Raw genomic sequence first — 22,050 nt, 5'->3', positions numbered from 1 at the left:
CAAAATGGATGCTTAGTAAACTTTGATGAATGAAAGTGCCCCTGTTTTTAATAGTATTTTTAAAAAACGTGCTTTCATTCACCAAAGTTTACCTTCACTTTAAGGATTTGAAGTTTTGACAAATTATATATATAGTTTTCAAACATTAAATATATGCCTCAGACTGTCCAAATAAATCGTATAAAAAGTATATTTGTGGATCTGAGAGAAAATGCCTAGCAGTGGCATGTTAGATAAATATTTGCTGAATTTAATAAGTAGCTATACAGTCAATTTAAAATGTCCAATTTATTTCAAAATGAATAACCTATTCTTTTTATTTTTCAGGCATCTGACAAGTGCATGTGTGGTTATCCCATAAAATGTGTCATATGTTTTATGCACTCAGCAAGAGATATGTATGTTCCATATTCTGTATTTGTATTAATATGTAATAATGATCGAGTGTAGCATTGAAGGCATCTTCTAAAATATTATAAGAAATACATCATATTTAGTCTTGAAATACTCAGGGTAAATAGTATGACATAATCCAATACACATGGAACATGTGGTATGTTGATACCGGAAATTAAAGGATATTTAATAAATATTTTAAAGGTTAGATACTAGACTGTTAACAATATTGATAATGAAACTGCATTTCTAGTTATCTGCTGCCCCCAAATGGAATAAAACTGGTATGATCCCAGTAAACCAAGAGATGTTCAGCTCCGAAGGGCCTATCGCAGAGACAGCACAAGAAGTACATATCCGAATATTCACCAATGATTAGAATAAAAAAGGGTGGGGTTTATCACGTGATATAACCTCATGCAAGAGGATAGAAGTGGTCTTTTGCTTGCTAAAATTTTGACTGATAACCTTGCTGGTCTTTTTGGAAACACAGTCTCTATAAGCAAAAATTGGGCTAACTTCCTTATCCATATTGCAATACCTTTCTTCACATGAGGTGAATCTGGATCTATCTGAAAAAGCTGAAACATTTAAATTGGCTTATTTGTAAAGTATATGCAATTGTTAAATATATATATAATATTTAAATCAAAAGGTATTTTGTTGCTGCAGTTAGATTGCAGCTGGTAATTTAAAGAGCACAATTGGTATTTTAAATTTATATCCATAGTCCTGTGTAGTTTTAACTAGCCACATTAATGCAAAATAATTTTAATTGCTAGAAAAAAATGAATACTTTATATTTATAAATCGATTTTACTATTGCAAAATCTCATATAAACTGATTATTATAGTTACATTTCTCTGGTGTATTAAGTTATTTGTAGCTATTGTGATATAATTTAAAACTTGTTTTATGGTGGCTAAATAAGAGGTTATTTCAGCTCAGATAAATTGGCATATCAATTGGCTGTTAAAGTATTTTGTTATATTGTTTAACTAAGCAGTGTTAAGCTAATATTCCGTATTCGGAGTCCTCATTTGGGGTATTTTAATGTGATTCGTTGTGTGTGAGGTTAATTTTAAAGATATATTTTTATGATCTGCTGCATAAAATATTGTAATGGAATAAGCGTATATATTTGATTGATATTCTAGTCTCTACATAGATATAATTCAATGTGTTTATAAGGCTAACTAATAAAGAATTTAGGAATAAATATTAATTTCAATTGTTTCGTATATACATTTTAATTTGAGGTTATTTTAAAGAATAATAATAAATAAATGATATTTATAACCTGGTATATACTGACAGAGAAAATTACTTGCTTAAAATGGGAAGGAGAAATATGCAGTTTTGCAACGGAGAGAAGATATTGTCTTTTTAGAACGCATGTACAATTGTTTTTGATATTATATACAATATGTAGTACTTATTTACAATAAAGTTATAAAAAAAACAAAAAACTTTTAATATTACACACTGTAAGTATAGGTGCTGGTTTCAACAGGCACAACTGCTAGTACAAATGACAAATGAAAGCTAAAGGAGTCATTGTAAAAGCTCCAGCAAGTAAAACAGATCACTGGGAACACATTAAAGGAGAGAAAACATTTTACAGTACATGGTGCTTTAAATTCTGTTCAGTCCACTCTAGCTTCTCTGGAGGCAGTGGGAAAACAAAAAGGTAATTTATAGGAAAAGGCTAAATAAATTATCAAATCACATTGCAAAGTTGTATTTATTTGTTTCTATACATTATTAAGCATTTTACTGAGAATTCAATGTTGAATTCAAAGTCACTTTAAAGGGACAATCTAACAATCTACTCCAGAATTTCTTGTTTAAAAAGATAGATAATCCCTTTATTACCCATTCCCTAGTTTTGCATAACCAACACAGTTATATTTATATACTTTTTACCTCTGTGATTACCTTGTATCACAGAGGCATTTATGTGCAGCTACTAAACCTATCTAGATATGCTTTTCAGCAAAGTATATCAAGAGAATGAAGCAAAATAGATAATATAAGTAAATTAGAAAGTTGTTTAAAATTGCTTGCTCTTTCTAAATCATGGAAGAAAACATTTAGGTTTCATGTCCCTTTAAACAAACAGAAATAACACAATGTATCTACCCACCAAGAGAGTTTACATAAAATAAGGAATATTATTTTAACCACACACACACACACACAAGTCAAGAAGGAAAACCACTTTGCTCTGGCGAGTGAGCAAGCAACAGAAACAAATGTGGAATATATTACTCATAGTTCTAGTATTTTATTATACTACGTCTGAAATAATAAATAACTACAACATGCAAACAACCAGAACAATATGCACTGCTTTTACAAGTCAATTTCTTATTTTAAAGGCAGAATTTAATCATACACTACTTTTATAGACAGGAAATTATAGCCATTTTCATGTGGTTAAAAGCCCTCAAATTTGCAAGCAGGAATCTTGGGCAAAAGGAAAGAATTACTGAACAAAGTTTGAAAAAAAAAAATTGTTAGGCAACCCTACATGGGTTTTATCTATTTTTTAGAATTTGCAAATTACATTTAAAGGGGCATGCTACTCAACTTCAATCATTAATATGAAAGAGCAACTATATATATACTATATATATACTATATATATAAAAAGACATCTATTAAAAAAAAAAAAGGTTGCTGGTGTCTTTTAGATGCTATACTAGAAGGATTATGGACCCCTGGCCTGCACAGATAGCAACGGCAAGAACGACCACCCCCTCCAAATATTTTTTTCCCACCATGACCTACCAGACAGGCTCGAGAAGAAAGGAATATATTTCAGCAAAAGGAGTAATTATTAGCATTATTTAAACTGCTCTCTCCTTCGCTTTGCTATAGCTGGGATGGATGGACAGTTCAAGCAACGTTATAGCAAGTTGTATCCCTCCTATTGTCATTTTCAAATTTGTTATGCTAAAAAGGTTACATTCTTGCACATTGTCATAGTTCTACATAAGTTGCATTTAAAACAAATGGTTATACTGAAAATGTTATATAATTGACATATCTGCACATTTTCATATTACTGCAATTTTAAGAAATAACGTACAAGCATTTCAAAGCGCATTGTTTAAAAACTTTAATAACATCTATTGTGATGGGGGGAGCTCATCTTGAAAGTTTCGCCTAAGGAGAGGCCCAATGTCTAAGACTTTGAAAACCTCTGCTATATCTGATCCATTTTTATTTTACTATCCCTTTAAAGGGACACAATACTCAAATATTTTCTTTGTTCCATCTATAATATTTCAAAATATGCTACAGTGCTTTATTTCTTTATAAATTAACTTCACGGTACTGAATAAGCTAACTTTTTTTCTGTGGGATATGTCCCTATCCACCAGTGAGCGGAAGAGTGAAGCGTCCCATTACTTTTTTTTTTTTTTTTTTTTTTTTTTTTACATATTTGCTGCTTTCATATCCATTTGTTTGATGGTGTGCATCTGGATCTCTACTGCTCATTGGCTGATATGAACATAAGGAATAAATTGGGGTTTTTTTTCCGTACAAGACATTAATGTTACTTTTTTTATAAATAAAAAAACAATAACAAATTTTAGTGATTTTTCTGTGATCTACCCACATAAATCATACTTTTTAGTTTACTTTGCAGAGATATAAAACAGTGAAAAAAGCAACCATATATAATGCATACAGAATGTTTTGTGTAACTTTATAAAGTACATATGGTAAACAACAGCATATGAATAGTTGCACCAGCTGCAGAATGCGGAAGTAGGAGGAGGCTTGTGGATTTCAGCTATTTTGAGAGACGGATTTATGCTTGTGAAAGATCACCACACTAACATCTGTGCATAAGGGTATCTTGCTCCATTTTGTTGCACAAATGGAGATGCTACCATTCCTTTTAAATGCCCAGAGAAAACTAAAAGTCATCTAGTAGACCTATAGCAATCACCTGCTATGTAGAGGAAAATGAGGCCCTCAGTTAAAGAGGATCATTTTATCTTCCAAATGGGGAATGGTTGATGTCTTAAGGGAGTAGTAGCCTCTTGCAACCACTGTCGTCTTATACAGAAAATACAGGAGGTAGGGAATTGCCATTTTTATGTCAATCCCCTACAAATAATGGAAACATGGGACCATTCCCTGGAAAGAGGGGCTCTCTATTTCCAAAATGAGGTTTTGTGGTCTTCTATGTGTATAGTGAGGAAGAAGCTCTAAATGAGAACCCCACTTACCATAATCTTTGCTATGCATAAAGGGGCAGGTGGTCGCCATTAAAGGGGCTGTGACCCCTCTTTCAAAAGAGGGAATTCTCCATATTTTCCTCTACATTAACCAAGATGGATAGCAACTAATACTCCCCTCACAAAAAAATCATTGTGTCCTGTGATGCAGGTGATCACCATTTTTCATGGTCATTCACTTCCATCCAAGGTTGACAAGTAAGGGTTCACTTGTCTAGCCCTCTCTCCCTCAGTCAAAACCTACCACTTTTTACAGGTGTTTATTATATTTTATTGTTTTAAGGTGACCACCCGGGGGGGGGGGTCATTTGAAAGGGCAGTTTCTCTTCTTTCTTTCAAATAAGGGTTTTCCACGTCCCTGTGGTGTGAAATGGCGCAAGCAATATAGAAATGCTCCCTGACTGCATGTGACATCAAACCCATTGCTTACACTAGGCAAGGCATGTAAATAACAAGGCATATTTGGTCCTTTATTACTTACCCCTTGAAACCAAGCAAGTGAGGAAGAACAAAGGGTGCCTCAAACATATCCTCTGCACCAGCTAAGTAAAGCAAATTACGTATCTGAGACACTCTTTGAACTCAAGTAGTAATTAGATCTAACAATATTGTTTTGTAAGACATTATGTTTGTTTTTGTTGTTTTATTTTGTTTTAAGAATAATCTGACAACAAATATGTAGCTGCTGAATCAATGCACTGTGTCAAATTACTGGAGTGTGTCATTGGTATAAAGTGTAATATGGATGCATGCTAAATGGAAGATGGGGTAACAATCCAGTGGTGAAAATCCTGCCCCTGCAGACTCTGCAATGCTGGGTGGCCTGCAGGTAAGAGGGGTCCGCCGCCTGTCAAGCTTTTTAGGGCCATTGGCTGCTGCTGGGGACCAGTGGCAGGGAGCAGAGGGAGGCCACGAAGCGTCCTGTGCACACAGCGCATGTTGCAAGGCCGCTCTGCTGGGCATCGAGTTAGATTTTTCCTTCCTAATGTCTGCAATTATCTATATGCAGATTCCTGTGTTTTAAACCCTGCTTGGGTTTTAATATTTGCGTTTTGATGTTAGACACAAATCAAAAATACTACAACAGATATTTCTAATTTAAAATCATTGTATACACCGTTGGTTTTGGTATCGAATAAGATTGCTGTAAAAAATGCAAGCATGTGTGATTCTTTATTATTATACATAAATAGTGACATAAGAATCCAAATCTAAATTTTCAAATACAATTATTTTATTTTGGAATACAATTGTTTTTTTAGAATACAAATTTTTAATTACAAATACAATTATTTTTTTGGAAATACAATCTTCATTTTTTGGAATTACACTTTTCTTTTTTGGAAATACAATACAGTTTTTTCTTTTGGAAGTACAATTCTCTTTTTTTGCAATTAAACTTCCAGTACGTGTCAAAACACTGTCAAAAATAAATCTAGTTCCCATTTTGCTAAAACTCTTTTGCTTTCAATTAAATGTGGAGAAATGGCTGATAATCCTAGCACATTAAAAGGGACATAAAACAGGTTGAGATCTGTGCCTATCCTAAAAGGGCTAATAAATTAAAAATAGTTTGCATAAAAAAATTGTTTAAAAATTTCTGGCAAGTATTTTAAAATCATTTTTAAAAATAAGCAAAATGAATTACATAGCTAAGCTGCCTGGAGAAGCCAACTCCACCCCCCTTATCAGTGTTTAGACACAGGCATTGTATTTCAATTGTGTTCACAGTTTCTAGGCAGCTCCAGCAGATAATCCCTATTTACGTTTGCATTCTACCAAAACAGCAATAGATATAGATAGAGCCATAGAAGGAAATGTGTGGGGGAGTTAGAGCTGTACAATTCGGATACAAAAATGGTGAGGCACTGCAGTATAAATTTAGAGGTAAAGTAATTAAAGTACATATTATATTTTTGTCTCTATCCCAACTTGTTGTATGTCCCTTTAACATCTCAGGTAAACATTTTAACATTTATCGTGTAGCATACAACATAGCTTAACATGCCAGAAGTGATTATTCTCATTTGCATAATACAACACTATACAGAGGAATATTGATTTTTATGTTTTAATTAAAGTTTTCATGGAAACCGCAAAAAAACTCACTGTAGCATGTGGTCTCCTTTCAGAGTATGTTTTTTAATGTCTAACCATACAACATGCTTTAACATGCCCAACGTGCTTATTCTACCTTGGTTTATACAATAATGTACTAATGAATATTGATTTTGATTATTTAATCACAGCTTTTATATAAGCAGGTTTTCTACCCTCTCCCTTTATCAGGGGGTCGTCTAAGCTTATATATTTAGTTAAAGTGATATCATTATCATTTAATTCCTTATAAAATAAAACCATATTCTAATTCATTATTTATTTAGCTTTGTTTTGCAAAAAAAAACCAAAAACTTGCCATTAATTGTATGGAACCTAAAGCGCTAACTGTACATGCAGCACGTCTACTCTGCGTTTAACCCCTTTGCAGGGTGGATAGTTGTAAAATGACATGCTCAAACGGATAATCAAAAGCAATATTCCTTAGTACATTATTATTATTATAACGCAAGGCAGAATAAGTACTTTGAGCAAACTGTAATTAAAACATAAAAATCAATATTCCTCTGTATAGTGTTATACAAAAGAGAATCACTTCTGGCAAGCTAAGCCATGGTGTACGTTACATGATAAATGTTGTTTACCTAAGATGTTCTGGGATTGTCAGCCATTTCTCCACATTTAGGGCTAGATTACAAGTGGAGTAGAAGTTTGGCCCTTGCTTGACAATTAAGTCCACTAGCAATAAAGACCCTGCTCTGATCCAATCAGCAGTGCTAATTGTACATGCAGCACTTCTACTGTGTATTTAACCACTTTGCGGGGTCGATAGTCATAAAATGACATGCTCTAACAGATAATCAATATTCTTCTGTATAGTGTTAGGCAAAAAAGAATAATCGCTTCTGGCATGTTAAGCCATGTTGTATGTTACATGAAAAATGTTACAAACTTAAAGGGACACTGAACCCAAAGTTTTTCTTTCGTGATTCAGATAGAGCATGCAATTTTAAACAACTTTCTAATTTACTCCTATTATCAAATTTTCTTCATTCTCTTTGTATCTTTATTTGAAAAGCAAGAATGTAAGTTTAGATGCCGGCCCATTTTTGGTGAACAACCTGGGTTGTCCTTGCCGATTGGACAGCACTAATAAACAAGTGCTGTCCATGGTTCTGAACCAGAAATTTGCTGTCTCCTTAGCTTAGATGCCTTCTTTTTCAAATAAAGACAGCAAGAGAATGAAGAAAAACTGATAATAGAAGTAAATTAGAAAGTTGCTTAAAATTGCATGCTCTATCTGATTCACGAAAGAAAAAATTTGGGTTCAATATCCCTTTAACCTGATATGTTGATGTGCTGGGATTGTCAGCCATTTCTCCACATTTAGAACTAGATTACGAGTGGAGCGATAATTTGTTCCCTTGCTCGCAAGTTAACTACGCTAAAAAAATAAGCTTTTTTTGCGCACGCAAAAAGCTGTACTTAGAATATCACGACCGTGTTAACGTATTTTCCTAAAACGTATCTTTGAGCCCTTATAATTTTTTATTGTCATATTTTTTATTAGATTGTAACAGTTTTTATTAAATAGTGTTACTATGAGTGTAACTGTACTTTTAAATATAAATTTGATGTGTTTTGTGCAACTTTTTAGTCGGGGGTAACAGTTCACAAGAACTCTGAAGTCACTAACCAGACGTACATTAAATTAAATTGCGCTCAAGCGTTCATGTTTAATTTCAACCTGTAATATGCGCGCTACTTACGATGCATGCAAAGAGCCGTGATAAAACCCCTTTTCGCTTGCACGCAACAGTTATCGTACCACTCATAATTGAAAGCAAAAGAGCAGCTATTTCCAAGGCAAACTACTAAAGTGAATGCTATGACATCACAAGTCATTTAGCAAAATGGGAACTAGATTTATTTTTCACAGTGTTTTGACACATACTGAAAGTGTATTTCCACAAAAAGAATTGTACTTCCAAAAGAAAAAATCGTATTGTATTTCCAAAAAACAAAAGCGTAATTCCCAAAAAAAAATAATTGTACTTCAATAAAATAATGGTATTTGTAACTAAAGATTGGAATTCTAAAAAGAAAAAATGTATTTCCAAAAAGATTCGTATGTCACTATTTATGTACAATGATAAAGAATCACACACGCTACCCTTTTTGAGAACAATCTTATTCAATATTTTGGTTGTTGCTGTTTTGTATCAGTCAATTATGTTGAGAAATGGGAGCTGTACCTTTATGAAGTGTTACCTTGTATGATCTGCATATCACATCTTTGGGTATATTATTATTATTGTGCTTATAGTACTACCCTTACTACACACCTATGTTTCACTGTAGTTGTTTGATAACTTTAAAACTGCATCTACAGAATAAATTGCTACAAAATAAAAGCAAAAACTCTAGCCAACAGATCTATCTCCTTGACAAGTCCCATTATAATTGGCTTTGGCTGCAGTATTTGCTAATCCATTTCTAAATATTTGATCATTCAAAATACAAGACTTGTAACACCTATTTCTACAACAGAGGATACAAGTCTTGTATTAAAGGGATACTGAACCCAATTTTTTCTTTCATGATTTAGATAGAGCATGCAATTTTAAGTAACTTTCTCATTTACTCCTATTATCAATTTTTCTGCATTCACTTGGTATCTTTATCTGAAAAAGCAGAAATGTAAAGCATATGAGCCGGCCCATATTTATTTCAGCACTTGGGTACCGCTTGTTGATTGGTGGCTAAATGTAGCCACCAATCAGCAAGCGCTATCCAGGGTGCTGAACCAAAAATGGGCCAGCTCCTATGCTTTACATTACTGCATTTTTAAATAAAAAAAAAAAAAATGGGTTTAATATACTTTTAAGGATTATCACTTGGGATAAATCACATGGATTGAGGAAAGTGGGAGCAGTCAGAGTGGGCTACACAATCAAGGTTTTCAGTTAGCTGGGAGGCGGAAAACAAGTGCAGCATGTTCTGGAACCTATTAGGTGCATGTGTTGCGTTTCACAATTGGCGCACGCTCTGTGTGTATTGCTCTCTAGAGTATACCTTTCCAAGCAGGAATATTGAAGAGGAGGAGTTGTTCGTCTTGGATAAAGTCTTAAAGGAAATTAGTTCTTTTTAAAATTGAATTATATAAGTTTTTCTTTCACAGTAGCTCTTTTATGAATATTGATCCCTTTCATAAGTGAAATATATCAGCTCTCTCCATCTATATATGTGTGTGTATAAATATATATATATATATATATATATATATATATATATATATATATATATATATATATATATAAATAAAACACTTGTTAAATTGGTAGGCTAATAATGAGAGAGAAGAGAGAGAAGGAATGTGTTTTTCTCCATTACTGATACTTTAATCTTTGTTTAACCTTCTCTTTTTTTCCTCTTTAATTTTTTGTCTTCTGACTAAACAGCTGTTAAAGGGGCATTATACACCAATTTTCATTTAACTGCATGTAATATACACTATTATAAAGAATATTATGCACAGATACTGATACAAAAATCCAGTGTAAAACCTTTTAAAAACTTAGTTAGAAGCTCACAATTTAACACATTTAATGACATAAGCATGGGACACCCACTGAAAGGGGCTGATAGCAGAACCTCCCCCCCATAGGAAAAGATCCATTATAAAAACAGAAGCAGTCTCTATACATCAGTATACATCTAAAACGTTGGGGTTTGATTAGGAGTCTGAAAATCAGCACAATGTTATTTAAAAAATAAACAAAAGTTTTACAATTTTTACAAAAAACACACCCAGGTGGGCTATATAAATGTATCCCCTACAAAACATTTATGCAAAGAAAAATCTAGTGTATAATTTCACCTTTAAATTAATAATACATAGCAGATAATGCGAATAGGTTAAGCGTTTGCACAGCTCTATGGAGGCTAATCACATGCACTGCTCACCTAAGTATTCCAAACCGGGCTGCGACAACCTGTCAGGGCTCATTGTCTCGCTTCAAACATATAATTCTTTATAATGACGTAATTCTGATGTTCCGGTAAAAAAGACAAAAGCGTTTCTAGCGTTACTACAGCAACTACGACGTCCTGAGCAATGCTGTGTAACTTCCCGACTGAAACTAGGACCTGCTATTTTTAGTTCCGACCTAAAAGCTCACTTGTGAGTAGGGAGTGTGGGAGAGGTTCCAAACTTGCTTTAGTGTCTGCAATTCAATTTACGATACGTACCCGTTATATTATATATCTATCTATCATGTAAAGAATGCTAGAATTGCATGTTTTTATTATTTAATCATTATATGATGAACTGTAACCAGTGTAAATGCTCGTTATAATCTGGACTATTATCCAATAATCATCCAACTAGATATATTAGTTTATAAAAGTCAAATAGTTTAGAAAAATATCTATGAATATGATATTTTAAGTTTGCCATAATGTTCAGTGTTAAGCGATGTTTTCAAGGTGCTCGTATGGAATTCATACATTTTTAAAATATGAAGTAATTTGTAAGAGTGTCTCTAGGGTCATTCTCTGTCTCCTGTTATGATATTTGGTATGTAGTTAGGTTATATTGTCCAGTGGGTGTTTTTTGTGTGGAAACAAATAAGAAAATTTAAAATAAATAAATCAGCAGTGGTTAAAGATTCAACGTTTGTAAATAATAAAAAAAAATAGATTGACATGCTCAGTAGCAATTTGTCAAGAGAAGTATGTGGTAAATGTAGTCCTAGACATTGGTCTGAATGGTGCTGTAGACTGGACAGTGAATACCTGGAACACCCTTTGCAAAGGAACTGGCTCTCCCTCCCACCCCAACTGGCTTGGCATATTTTTGAGATATTTCATATGGTGAATTATTTTGCACATTTGGTAATATCACATAAATGAACCTTCTAATACACCAAATGGTTCATTCTTTGTTTCATTAATAAATGGGTATTAGAAGATTTTTTTTTTATTTAACATTTTTAACACGACACTCAGTATATTTGAGAATTATCCATAAGCATTTTAAAGCTTATATATTTATTATTGGTTAAAGGGCCATGATACCCACATTTTTTTCTTTCATGATTTAGAAAGAAAATGCATTTTTAAACATCTTTCTAATTTGCTTCTATTATCTAATTTGTTTTATTCTCTTGATATTCTTTGCTGAAAAGCATATCTAGATATGTTCAGTAGCTGCTGATTGGTTGCTGCACATAGAAGCCTCATGTGATTGGCTCACCCATGTGCATTTCTTTTTCTTCAAATAAGGATATCTAAAAAAATGAAGCAAAATAAATAATAGAAGTAAATTGTAATGTTGTTTAAATTTGTATGTTCTATCTGAATCATGAAAGAAAGATTTTGGGTTTAGTGGCCCTTTAAGGTTGCATAGTATGGTTGTTAAAATGTAAATATATTGCTACCGATTTGCCAATAGATATTTTAAAGATAAAGCTAAAATTATTTATTGTACTTTTTGATATTATGAATGCAATTTCTGAAATCTAGTTTTGTACTGTTATTTATTATCTGTGACATTACTGTAAATATTTTAATGCAACAGAACCCAATTAAAAGGACAGTAAATTAAGCATTCATGATTCATACAGAGCAAACAATTTTAAACAACTTTCCAATTTATTTCTATTATCTCATTTGCTTATCCTTTCTTGAAAAATTATACCTAGGTAAGCTCAAGAGCAGCAGTACTTTTCTGGGAGCTGGTGGCTTCACATATATGCTTCTTGTCATAGCCTCACCCAATGTGTTTAGCCAGCCCCCATAGTGCATTGCTGGTCCTTCAACAAAGGATACTAAGAGAATTAAACAACGTTGATAACATAATTCAATTGTATTTCTTGTCCTTTTAAGTATATGATTTGGCAAATGTAAACTTCTTGCAGATTGCTGAACCTGAGTTGTCTCACAGGAAGGGATTTGCAGTCTGATTGATTTATTTACTTAATTATGTAGTGATATTAAAATAAAAAAAATAGAAGAATAGGTAGGTGGATGTAATCATAAACAAAACACTGCAAAGCAGGGTTCTTCAAACCATGGTTAGGGACCCATTACTGGATCGCAGCACCATGTTTAATGGGTCACGACTTGTGTGTGTGTTATAGGCGAGTGTGTGTGTTGTATGAGAGTGTGTGTGTTTGTTGTATGAGAGTGTGTGTGTGTGTTTGTTGTATGAGAGTGTGTGTGTTTGTTGTATGAGAGTGTGTGTGAGTGTGTGTTTGTTGTATGAGAGTGTGTGTGTGTTTGTTGTATGAGAGTGTGTGTTGTGTGTGTGTTTGTTGTATGAGAGTATGTGTGTTTGTTGTATGAGAGTGTATGTGTGTTTGTTGTATGAGAGTGTGTGTGTGTTTGTTGTATGAGAGTATGTGTGTTTGTTGTATGAGAGTGTGTGTGTGTGTGTGTTTGTGGTATTAGAGTATGTGTGTTTGTGGTATGAGAGTGTGTGTGTGTTTGTTGTATGAGAGTATGTGTGTTTGTTGTATGAGAGTGTGTGTGTTTGTTGTATGAGAGTGTGTGTGTTTGTTGTATGAGAGTGTGTGTGTGTTTGTTGTATGAGAGTATGTGTGTTTGTTGTATGAGAGTGTGTGTGTTTGTTGTATGAGAGTATGTGTGTTTGTTGTATGAGAGTATGTGTGTTTGTTGTATGAGAGTGTGTGTGTGTTTGTTGTATGAGAGTATGTGTGTTTGTTGTATGAGAGTATGTGTGTTTGTTGTATGAGAGTGTGTGTGTTTGTTGTATGAGAGTATGTGTGTTTGTTGTATGAGAGTGTGTGTGTTTGTTGTATGAGAGTGTGTGTGTTTGTTGTATGAGAGTGTGTGCGTTGTGATTGTTTGTGTTGTATGAGAGTGTGTGGTGTCGTGTGGATTATATGAGAGTATGTGCGGTATATGTTTTATGAGAGTGTGTGTGATTACCTTTAACAACACTTTTAAGTTTGACTTCAATCAGGAATAAAGTCCCTTTGCCAAAAAATGCAGCTATTTTGTATATTACTTCAGAAATTTTCAGACCAAGCATGAAAATAGGGTCGTGAAGGTATGTGGTATCATTGCACTTAGTCTTGGGAAAAAAAGTTTAAAGAACAAGCCTTTGCATTTATAAACTGAATCAGTTTATTGAACATATCAGTGAATTTTGTATGGAAATTTCTGCATCTGCTTGTAGTACAATTATAGAAACCAAATTAACATCTCACTGATTTTTTTCTCTCAAAAGTATACTAAATAATAATTATCGTATCTTATCGTATCATTGAAAGAACGCTTCATCCAATGTTGAAAGAAATTCTGATCTAATGGATATAGTCTTCATATGTGGCGATACATTAAAAATTTTTGGTAGGTATATCTTTGTTGTTAGATTTTTATTTATTTATTTTGCATCTATGTTGCACTTTTATATCTATTTCCAGATAATTCAAGAAGCTGCCAAAGAATATTACTGTTTTTTTTTTATTATGTTCAAACAAAAACAAACAAACAAAAAAACAGAATGCCAAATCAGAATAGGGGTTATTTCCTGTAATTTTGTGCGTCATCTTTGTTTTTAATGGGTACTCCCATAGTTGCATGTTGCATTGTATACATGTAATCATACACACATTTTTTCCCCCAAGCAAACTTTATTATAAAATATCATTACAAACGGGGATCTCAACCTATTTACCTGGTGGTTTTTAAACATTTTTATATGCATTTAAGAGGCTAATTTTAAAATTAGGAAAAATATCCATGAGAAAAAGTTTACACTTTTATTTTATTTAATTATGTTGTAATGAATTTTCAGATCTGGTTACGTTTCTTTGTATTGGAAATGTATACACTGTTTAAAAGATCCTGTCTTCTCTTTTGTGAGACCTCCCAATATGCTTTAGTGTCTTGGGTAACCTGTCTGTGTAAGATTAGATATCACATTGTCACTTTTCTCTATGAAAGTGACATTCTGAACATTTTTTACATAACCAATGAATAGCCTTTTGGCAATCCCTAAAGATTAATGGTGTGAATAACAAATGTAAATATGTAGCTATGTTTTCCCTTTAATGTGCTTATTATAACCCTTGTACTGATTGCCTGTACATCAGCTACCAAAGTGACAAATATCAATATAGCATCTAATGATATTGTAAAAACCAGTCCCAGCTCTGATGAACTCTTATTAAAGGGACATAAAACCCACAACATTTAATTTATGATTCAGATAGTTCTTCTATTATCAAGTTTTCTTTGTTTTCTTGTTATCCTTTGTTGTAAAGCAGGAAGGTAAGTTCAGGGGGTCTATTTATATATGTGCGGACAAACATATTCCGCTATAGCGAACCATGTCTGCCGCACATTGATAAATGCCGACAGCATACGCGGTCGGCATTTATCATTGCACCAGCAGTTCTTGTGAACTGCTGGTGCAATACCGCCCCATGCAGATTCGCGGGCAATCAGGGGGTGTCAATCAGCCCGATCGTACATAATCGGGCGGATTACTATACACCACCTCAGAGGCAAGCCTGAAGGCTTGCACGGAAACAAGGGGTACAGGGGCCATTCGGCCCTTGTTAAATAGACCCCCAGGAGGCCAATTTAACAGAGGTCTGTCAGACCTGATCCGACAGTGCGGATCAGGTCCGACAGACCTCGCTGAATGCAGAGAGCAATACGCTCTCCGTATTCAGCATTGCACCAGCAGCTCTTGTGAGATACTGGTGCAACGCCGCCCCCTGCAGACTCGCGGCCGCTAGCAGGGGGTGTCAATCAACCCGATCGTACTCGATCGAGTTGAATTGTGGCGATCTATGTCCGCCTCCACCTCCATAACTTGCGTTTCTGGCGAGTCTGAAGACTCGCCAGAAACACAGCCCCTCAAGCTCCATTCGGAGCTTGATAAATGGGCCTCCAGGAGTGTGTATGTCTCTGTAGTATTATATGGCAGCAGTTTTGCATCAATGTTATACATTAGCACTAGATGGCAGCACTACTTCCTGTCATGTAGTGCTCCAGACATGTACATGCTATCTCTTCAACAAAGAATAAAGAGGGAACAAAGCGAATTTGATAATAGAAGTAAATTGGAAACTTTTTTAAAAATTGTTATCACTGTCTGAATCATGATAGGAAAATGTTGGGTTTCATGTCCCTTTAAGTACCTTGTTATTGCAAGACTTTTCTGTAGCAGAATGAATGTTTTCTGCAGTTGTTTATAGTCCTCTGTTAAAGTACAAAAAATATCTTAAAAGTCAAACTGTAACTTTACACATTACTTCTGTTATCCAATTTGCTCTTGGCATCCTTTATTGAAGAGTCAATCTAGGTGAGCACATTGAGCCAATGACAAGAGGCATATATGTGCAGCCACAAATCGCCAGTTAGCACTTAGCTCCTAGTAGGGCATTGCTTGCTGCTGCTGAACCTACCTAGGTATGCTTTGCTTTTAACAGAGGATACCACAAGAACAAAGCTAATTTGATACTAGAAGTAAATTTAAAAGTTGTCTAAAATAGCATGCTCTGTCTGTTTTTTTGTTTTTAAATGAAATATTTTTTTATTGCCCACACTCCTCCATCAATAACATCCGGGAAAGTACATACATTTTGTCACAAAAATACATCAAACCATGAAGTACATTTGTTATGTTACATAGAGAATTATCCCCCTGGAGCACTTCTTGTTTGTTTTTTTGTTTTTAAAGGGCCATGATACCCAAATGTTGAAGCACTTGAAAGGGATGCAGTATAGCTGTAAAAAGCTGACTAGAAAATATGACCTGAACATCTCTATGTAAAAAAGAAAGATATATTTTTCTTCAAATTTTGTACGTATTCACACCCCACTGTTTAATCAACCAGTCAGGATGCTTGTCCCAGGACAAGCTAGGAAATGTGTGTATCTGTCATGTGCAGGCACACTCATGTTATTTTCCTATTTCAGTGAAATCTCATGAGATCACAGCAAAGGCAAAGCATTACCTCAGCACTGCTGATTCTGATTTGCTATTGTTTTTGTTTGTTTGTTTTTTTAACTTGCAGCTGAAGTATAACTGTTTACACAGCACTTACTCTGGTGAGCTGAATACATTTTGAGGTAAAATAAATTCCTTTTTTACATAGAGATGCTCTGGTGATATTTTATTGTCAGCTTTTTACAGTTATACTGCATCAGTTTCAAGTGATTTAGCATATGAGTATTATGTCCCTTTAAGTGTGTATTTATTAAAAGGGACATGCATTTTCTTAATAACCAATTTAAATATACATTAATACTCAGTAAAAGTAGAAGTACACACAAATACAATATTCTTAAAATAATAATATATAAAAATGTATTGCAGATTAAAAATAGTAATAATAAACTATTCATCTTTTACATTTATATTTAAACTATTTCACAAAACTCTTAAAAAACTTTCATTGATATCTTCCATTTGTAAGGCGAATATTTTAATATAGAAATTACATTTGAATTTAATTTAAAAGACTTCTATAGCCTGTGTGAGAGAGACACCTCTAGTTACCACAAATACTTATCCATGAAATCACATCACCTTATTTGATTTGATTACTTATTTGAATTGTACATGGGTGTCCAAAAGGGGGAGCAAGAGAGAGCAAATGTTCCAAAGCCCGCCCCCCCTGCTGGGAAAACTTTTATTTATATATTTATTATTCTTGTCCCTTATTTCTTAGAGAGGCAAAAAAAAGCACATTTCTAACCTGCAAATGCTGTAAATCAAATAACTGCTTTACTTTAAAAACTTAGGTTATAGTCTTTGCTTTTTAAACTCTATAGGGAGCATGGGAAAAGCAACATTTTTATGCATAAGGTGTTTTGTTGTAATTTTAAATGTAAACATTAGCATCCACTTAAGGAGTCACTATTTTGGTGCCAGTGAACCACCATTTTTAAAATAATGTGCAAGTCATGTGTACAACGCTCACAAGCTGCACATCGCCACTGATATTATTATATTTTAGGCATTTAAATGTTTTGACCCCTCCCCCCCCTTACTGGAAAAAAAATTCTGCAGATGCCCATGTCAATATACTTCAATTAAAGTTACCATTCACCATGATCTTTATCCTCCAGTATTTGTTTTGTGTTTAAAAATGGGTTAATATTTGCCTCTGGGTTAAGATTGCAAGCATTTTTAGAAATTCTTTTATGTTGTCCCCCCCAGAGAATTATGTAATCTGTTAGACATATCTCCCTGAACATCATTGTTCTAGGGTTACATGAACTAAGGATTTTCATTTAAAGGGAAAGGACTGCAATGCAGTGCTAAGCAAAGTGTTGCAGCATTCAATGGCAGGCAAGAAGTTAAAGGGACAGTCTATATCAGACTTTGGGGGGGATTTATCAAATTTCAGGCAGACATGATCCGCTGTAGTGGATCATGTCCGCCCGACATCGATAAATGCCAACAGCATACGCTGTCGGCATTTATCATTGCACAAGCATTTTGTGTGAAATGCTTGTTGTGACGGATACCCCCGGCTACCCCGACTGGGTAGCTCCGCCAAAGGGGTCCTGCTTCCTCCCTGCCAACTGGAGCTATGTAGCTGGCAAGTGACCACAGCCTGTAGCCACCCCTGATGCCCGACAGCACCAGTACTCAGGGTCCCACCCTGTGGCAGACTCCAGCTACCCAGACTAGGTAGCTCTGCCAGAGTGTCCTTCCTCTGCCTGGAACAGGCTGCTATGTAGCTCAGGAAAGTGATTCTAGCAGGAGCCCACCCAAATACAGGTATACCTCACTTTACAGCGCTTCACTTTACAGCGTTTCGCTAATATAGTGCTTTGTGGAGCTGAAGTTCAACCTCCAAAAATTTGAAAACAGTGCTGTAATCTTCGTGAGATTGCGAGAAAAGTGACTGGCACCATTTTGTTATGTGCAGTTCACTTTGTTTACAGCATTACAGTGCAGTCTGTGTCTCATTATTATAGTCTGGCAAATTTTACTACAGTAATTGTCACTATTTTACAGGTACAGTATTTATTGAATACTGTGCTGAGCTAGTGTTAAACTAAATATAGCACTATTGCACCTCTAATATATGTTAGTTTAAACATGTTTTTAAGTTTTTAAACACACTGGCAAGTGAAAAGAAAGCAAAAACTGCCTTGTTTCACTTTAAGGCGGTTTTCACTTTACAGCGGGGCTCCGGTCCCTAACCCGCTGTATGAGCGGGGTATACCTGTAACTAGACAGACTAGCATTCAGGTGAAACAAGAACTGATTTTATTGAGCAAAACACACATCTTTTATACACACACTTATCTTGATAAGAGCAGAAGACAATGCCACAGTTTTCCCGCCCCTCCAGACTGACCGGCGCCTCCATAGCAACCATAGTCCCACAGAATCCCAGGACACAGTGGTGACGGTTTTGGGGTGATCCCGGTGGAGCGGCGGCACTTCCAGGGTGTCATTTGAAAGCTCTCGTCCCCCAGATGCCGCAGTCTAAAAAGCGGCGTGATTCATTATTGGGGACCGGAGATACAGCCCGTTGAAGTTATGGGGGTAGGGGTGTCCAAAACCCCCGGTTCCCAAAGCAGCTCCCCTCCGGTAATTCCCCCACTTCTTTTCCTCCCTAGGGGCTACTAATCCCCAAAAGAGTGGAGCTCTGGGGCACATGGTTGCTGGAGCGACCTGGGGTAAAGTTAGCAGGTGTCCTGTGGCCGACCGGGAGTTCCAGGAGCCCGGACAGCCTGAGAGGAGTTAGGCGGGTGTCCGTTGTGAGGTGACTGACCGGGAGTTCCAGGAGCCCAGCCAGCCTAGGAGAGTTTTCCAGGTCATAGACCAGCTCTTCTCTAAACAAGTTTGGAACACAAAACCATGCAAACAATATTGGCACAAATGAACTAGCGCTGTCTAGCTGTAAAAAAAACTGTAAAAATGCCCTGAGATAAGAGACTGCCTTCAAGGGTTTAGAAATTAGGATATGAGCCTACCTAGGATTATCTTTCAGGAAAGAATATCAAGAGAACAAAGCAAATTTGATGATAAAAGTAAATTAGTAAATTGTTTAAAATTGCATGCCCTATTGGAATCATGAAAGATTATATTTGACTAGATTGTCCCTTTAAAGAGACATATATGTTGCTAAACATTTTTTTATAAACTTTAAAGGTTAGAAAGTGTTTTGTGAAAAAGGATTACTTACACATTTTATAATATAGTGTTAGTAATACCAACAACATGCTTTAGACTGTCTCTTTAATATAGGCAAGGTAAAGCACTATGAAACAGGAGACCAGAACTCAAACCCAGTTGAAGTAAATTACTTACACTACCCCCTAGAAGTTTCTTCTGAACCATTCAGTGAACAGAATACTGCAGCCTGCCACAGCAAATGCTGCCATCCAGTATTTTCTCCTTAATGTATTGATTTCTTTATGTCCAGCACTCTAGCAGGAGAAAGCAAAATTCACCTAACAAATTTGATTTCTATGAAAAGTTTTCCACAAGAATGACTGAAACACTTGGTGTACCCTAATGGAGTCTAGGAATCTTAAAATATTTGTGACAGAAGTTAATTTTAGTAATGATTTTATTATCTTAAACATATTTTTTACTTAAAGGGACAGTGTACACCAGAATTTGTATTGTTTTAAAAGATAGATAATCCCTTTATTACCCATTCCCCAGTTTTTCATAACCAACACAGTTATATGAATATACTTGTTACCTCTGTGGTTACCTTGTATCTAAGCATGAATTAGTGCTGTGTTGTGCTAAATAAGTCCCCGAGCGTGAGCACAATGTTATCTATATAGCTCACATGAACTAGCACTCCCTGGTTGTGAAAAGCAAATAAAAAAGCATTCAGATAAGAGGCAGCTTTCAAGGGCTTAGAAATTAGGTAGGTTTAACTTTCAACTAATATCACCAAGAGAACAAAGCACATTTGATGATAAAAGTAAATTGGAAAGTTGTTTAAACTTACATGTCCTATCTGAATAATAAAAGGATAATTTTATCGGGGCGGAGCCAGCGCTCAAACGAGATGGCTGCACCAGAGTGAGCTCCGTAATCTAGTGGGGGCCAAACCACTCATTTTGAGAGCAAAAAGAGCAGACTACATTCACAAAATGCTTGTGAATAAATAAGCAAGTAAGCAGAAACCTTGGAGAGTATTCCGGAGCGGCGAGCAGCAAGGTTAGAGCTGTTTGAGAAAATTTCTACACGGACCGTTAGCCGTACCGGAAGGCCACATTAACGCTCCACTAAATCTTGCCCACAGCTAAAAGGGGGATAACCTGCACGGAACACGCTCAGGCTGGGATCTGTAGCCCAACATTCAACAAGTATGTAACACGCAGGGTAATGACCCAGTGAGCAAGATGTAAGGCCCCTCTCGTTACCTGAAGCCCACACGCGCGAAGCGCTGCAGATTAGCATGACTGCATCTAAAGTGCGTCACCATCATTAAATAGAGCACGCTAATGCAGGGGCCTACAGTTTGATATATTTAATAGGATAATGTGCAGCTAGCTACAAGGGACACATTGAAAGAGATAAGTTGAGAGTTGATGGAGGCATTGGGACACTGTATGCAATAAACGCCCTGACATAACTTTGCAGCTGAGCCTGAATAGAAACTGACGATCTCCATAAATATCCAATAACACCCTCTGCACCCTTCTTTTTATAAAAGAAGCACACAGGCCGCCTCAAGGATTAAGGAAGGGAGCTGTGGGTACAAAAATTCTGTCACCGGATATTTATCTACATACAGAGAAGGATTTGGCAAACATGTCGCCAAAAAAGGGATCTAAAGGGGACAACCCTGCAAAAAAAAAATGTGAGTGCAGTACCTTCAGTTAATAAATTTTTTAAGAGCCTTGAATCCTCACAGACCCTCAATACCCAAGACATAGAGCCTTGAGTGAGGAGTGAATCCATGTCTTCGGATTCTGATTCAGAGAATATGGGGCAGTCCGTTACAATACCAAAAGCTTTACTGGATTCATTACCCTCCAAAAATGATTTTACGTCACTAGTGCAGCAAGTGAAGCAATGCATACGTGAAGAAATTGCAGATGTCAAGAAGGACCTCATAGAGGTAGGACAGAGAGTGGAAAAATTGGAGGAAGACACAGCTCATCAACACACGGCCCTGACTGCCTTCTCCAGTACGCTTTCTCAACAAGATCTAACAATCCAACAGCTAGAAAACAAAATTGACAATCTAGAAAACAGGAGCCGGTGACATAATATAAGGTTGAGGGGTATACCAGAGACAGTGTCTCCACAAGATTTGGAAACATATGTGCAGGGTTTATTTGCCTACCTAAATGGAGAAGGAG

The 22,050-nt window shown here is 35.5% G+C and overlaps 1 protein-coding gene across 1 annotated transcript in view; it reads right to left on the bottom strand.

Moving 5' to 3' along the window:
• The window catches only part of CSTPP1 (centriolar satellite-associated tubulin polyglutamylase complex regulator 1), a 322,173-nt gene extending 311,312 nt beyond the window's left edge, over window positions 1–10,861 (bottom strand). Inside the window, exon 1 of the mRNA XM_053720316.1 lies at window positions 10,678–10,861. Coding sequence (XP_053576291.1) covers window positions 10,678–10,720 — 43 coding nt within the window. The 5' untranslated portion in view covers window positions 10,721–10,861. The remainder of the gene's footprint in view (window positions 1–10,677) is intronic.
• Window positions 10,862–22,050: the final 11,189 nt, after the last annotated feature.

This window comes from Bombina bombina, chromosome 7 (genome assembly GCF_027579735.1).
Source record: "Bombina bombina isolate aBomBom1 chromosome 7, aBomBom1.pri, whole genome shotgun sequence".
NCBI lineage: Eukaryota > Metazoa > Chordata > Amphibia > Anura > Bombinatoridae > Bombina > Bombina bombina.
Note: the sequence above shows the minus strand (reverse complement) of the source record. Positions and strands in the feature narration are given on the sequence as shown.